Source organism: Brachyhypopomus gauderio, chromosome 3, assembly GCF_052324685.1.
Source record: "Brachyhypopomus gauderio isolate BG-103 chromosome 3, BGAUD_0.2, whole genome shotgun sequence".
Taxonomy (NCBI): Eukaryota; Metazoa; Chordata; class Actinopteri; order Gymnotiformes; family Hypopomidae; genus Brachyhypopomus; species Brachyhypopomus gauderio.
The window spans coordinates 38112736-38115520 of record NC_135213.1 but is presented as its reverse complement, the minus strand read 5'-3'; the positions used below and the strand labels follow the sequence as shown (position 1 = coordinate 38115520).

The 2785-nt window shown below is 37.5% G+C and overlaps 1 protein-coding gene across 1 annotated transcript in view; it reads right to left on the bottom strand.

Moving 5' to 3' along the window:
- The window catches only part of pappab (pregnancy-associated plasma protein A, pappalysin 1b), a 61398-nt gene extending 59065 nt beyond the window's left edge, over positions 1 to 2333 (bottom strand). Inside the window, exon 1 of the mRNA XM_076998164.1 lies at positions 1920 to 2333. Coding sequence (XP_076854279.1) covers positions 1920 to 2313 — 394 coding nt within the window. The 5' untranslated portion in view covers positions 2314 to 2333. The remainder of the gene's footprint in view (positions 1 to 1919) is intronic.
- Between the last annotated feature and the right edge of the window lie 452 nt (positions 2334 to 2785).

Sequence of the window (2785 nt, the reverse complement as noted above, 5' to 3'; positions counted from 1 at the left end):
TGAAAGACCTGTCTCACACCTGCCTTCATGAAAGACCTGTCTCAAACCATGCCTTCATGAAAGACCTGTCTCACACCTGCCTTCATGAAAGACCTGTCTCAAACTTGCTTTCATGAAAGACCTGTCTCAAACCATGCCTTCATGAAAGACCTGTCTCAAACCTGCTTTCATGAAAGACCTGTCTTTGAGGACTGGCTCAATACTGAGATAAGTTCAAGAAAAAAATTTTGTTTGATTTTGTGGTGACCTTGTGTTCACTTTGTGTTGACCGTGGTAGCTCAGGGTTCCTTTCAGTTCCCTCTTTACTTTTCCGTTGATGTGACTTTAAACTAAAGTGGAAGAGTTCTTGACTGAGAATTTATGAGGCATTCATTCATTTAAAATTAGCTTTAAAACGTGCATATAAACATGCATGTTACTTAATAGTGGGTTGTACCCATCTGTTAGACAAATGTTGCATTTAAGTATATGAATTAAAAAAAGAAAAATATATTATCCTTAGGGGAAAAGTCACATTTGTCAGTTTTATTTGTCAATTCGTGACAGCTCGTTAACAAATATTGTTTTTGTTTTTGTGTGATGATTTTGTTTATTGGTTTGGTTTTGTTTCTAACAAATGATTTAAACGTAGGCGTCATCATAACATATAATCAATCAAAATTATCGATCAGGGTCCGATCTAAGTGCTCTCAGTAATGATGCAAAATCGTTATAGTTTACGGATTAAGGTGGTTCACACATCGCGTGAACTTTCCTGACTAACTGGGTTTTACGCTCTCTATTGACAGAAAAATAGGACAAAGAAAATAAAATTGAATGAAGGCTGTACGACAAGAAGAATTAAATTGCGTTTAAAACGATTGTTTGATATCGTTTCTTTTTTGTATAAAAACACGCAATGTATTCACAGTTAACTGTATATAAAATAATCAAATAATGGTATTTCTCGGAATTCTGAAATATTTAACAAATTTCGCAAAGTGACTTCCACATAACGTTGCAATTAGAATGGAAATTACGCGTTGATAATTTGATAACCAGCGGAACATTTTAATAAGTACTTGTTTTCATGATGAGCTGAGGTCTAGACTATCCAACATCACGTTTAATTGGGGGGCGGGACCATGTTCTGCATCAAAGTGCTGACGTATTTCTTAGAGATTTTTAAAGGCAGTAGGAGTGATTTCTAACAATTTCTTCAGTGCAGCGCAAATCAAAGCGTTATTTCGTGAATACACTTTAAATTTGGCTTTCCAATTTAGAGATTTGCTGAACGAAGAACAATATGAGTTTATAAGCATTTGGATTTAGGGATGACTAATTGCCTGTCTCATCGCTCCATAACAAACCGTGAGATTCGCCTTCAATTAAATAAACGAGTTAACAAGAATCTTAACATGTTATTTCTGTTTCTTCAGTCAGGGATGTTGCGGGTTACCATTTTTCATGGATGACAAATCAAACTTGCGCAGATACACAACAATACAAAAAGCCTATGTATAAACTCTGAGGCGCACAGTAAACAAAGCACAATTCTGTATAATTGTAGACAAGTAAGTTCAAGAATGATGACCTGTCAATATTATTGTGAACATCACTGAGTTTTGAATACAACGCCATTCATTAATAACAAAAAATGTATGCAAACACATGTAGGGGCAGCCAGCGGTGCGGTGCTATTCAGAGATCCCCAGAACAGCGTGTCTAAGCTACATATCTTTATAGTTTTTTTTTGAAAAACAAATGTAATTGGTGTAAAGGACGCTAAGCATCCGCACTTGCACAAACATTCGCATATCGCCAGTAATTATTTAGAGTAATGTTGTTCCTTGTGGTTATTCATGAACAGACTGTAAACCTCCTGTCTACAAATGCTTCATATAGAATGTGTCTCATGGAAAGAGTAAAACAAATCAAACCTGCAATAACAGTTGGCGAGCGCTGACCACCCTCTGGTTTTATCCACATTTCCAGGGTAAAATTGCCCCGTGGTACCTCCACACATGGTTTAAGACGTAGCTGGTCTCCTCTGCCGGTAAAGTAAACAGTCCTTCGCCGAAATGAAGTGTTCTCGTCTGTCTGAGAGAAGCGAGGATGCAGGCGAGGCGAACGCCGATCTATCCCGGGCAGGGAACGTTTGCCCCGAGGCAAGCGTGTGGCACAGGGTCCTGGTGAGGGACTTCTAGCCTCCCTGATGCGCACCAAGTCTCTGTTAGATCTTACCGTCCGCCTCAAAGTCCCGCACTCAGATCCAAAACACAAGCTAAAAACCAAAAGGCATGGAAGCCAAGTGCAAAACGGCAAAAGTTTCATTTTGAAGTGGTGCAAGAAATGTGTATGTGTGTGTGTGTGTGTGTGTGTGTGTGTGTGTGTGTGTGTGTGTTTGTGTGTAGTGTGTGTGTGTAGTGTGCGTGCGTACGTGTGTGTGTGTGTGTGTGTGTGTGTATATATATATATATATATATATATATATATATATATATATATATATATATATATATATATATATATATATAGTTAGATATAAATATATATGAAAATATATTCCTTCTTCTATTTCTTTTTCTTCTTCTACTACTTGTTTTTATTATTATTCGTTTTCTTTTTCTCCTTCTTCTTATTACCAGATAAAATATGAAAGTCTTCTCCAAACAGCGACTAACCCTTGCCCAATCTTCGGGTTTTACAAAAGCTTGTCAAGACGCGGACTCTACACCAAGAAAACAATGCTACTTATTTTTGCCTTTATAATGTTAAGCCACGACCCCCTTTCGTTGCCCCTTTC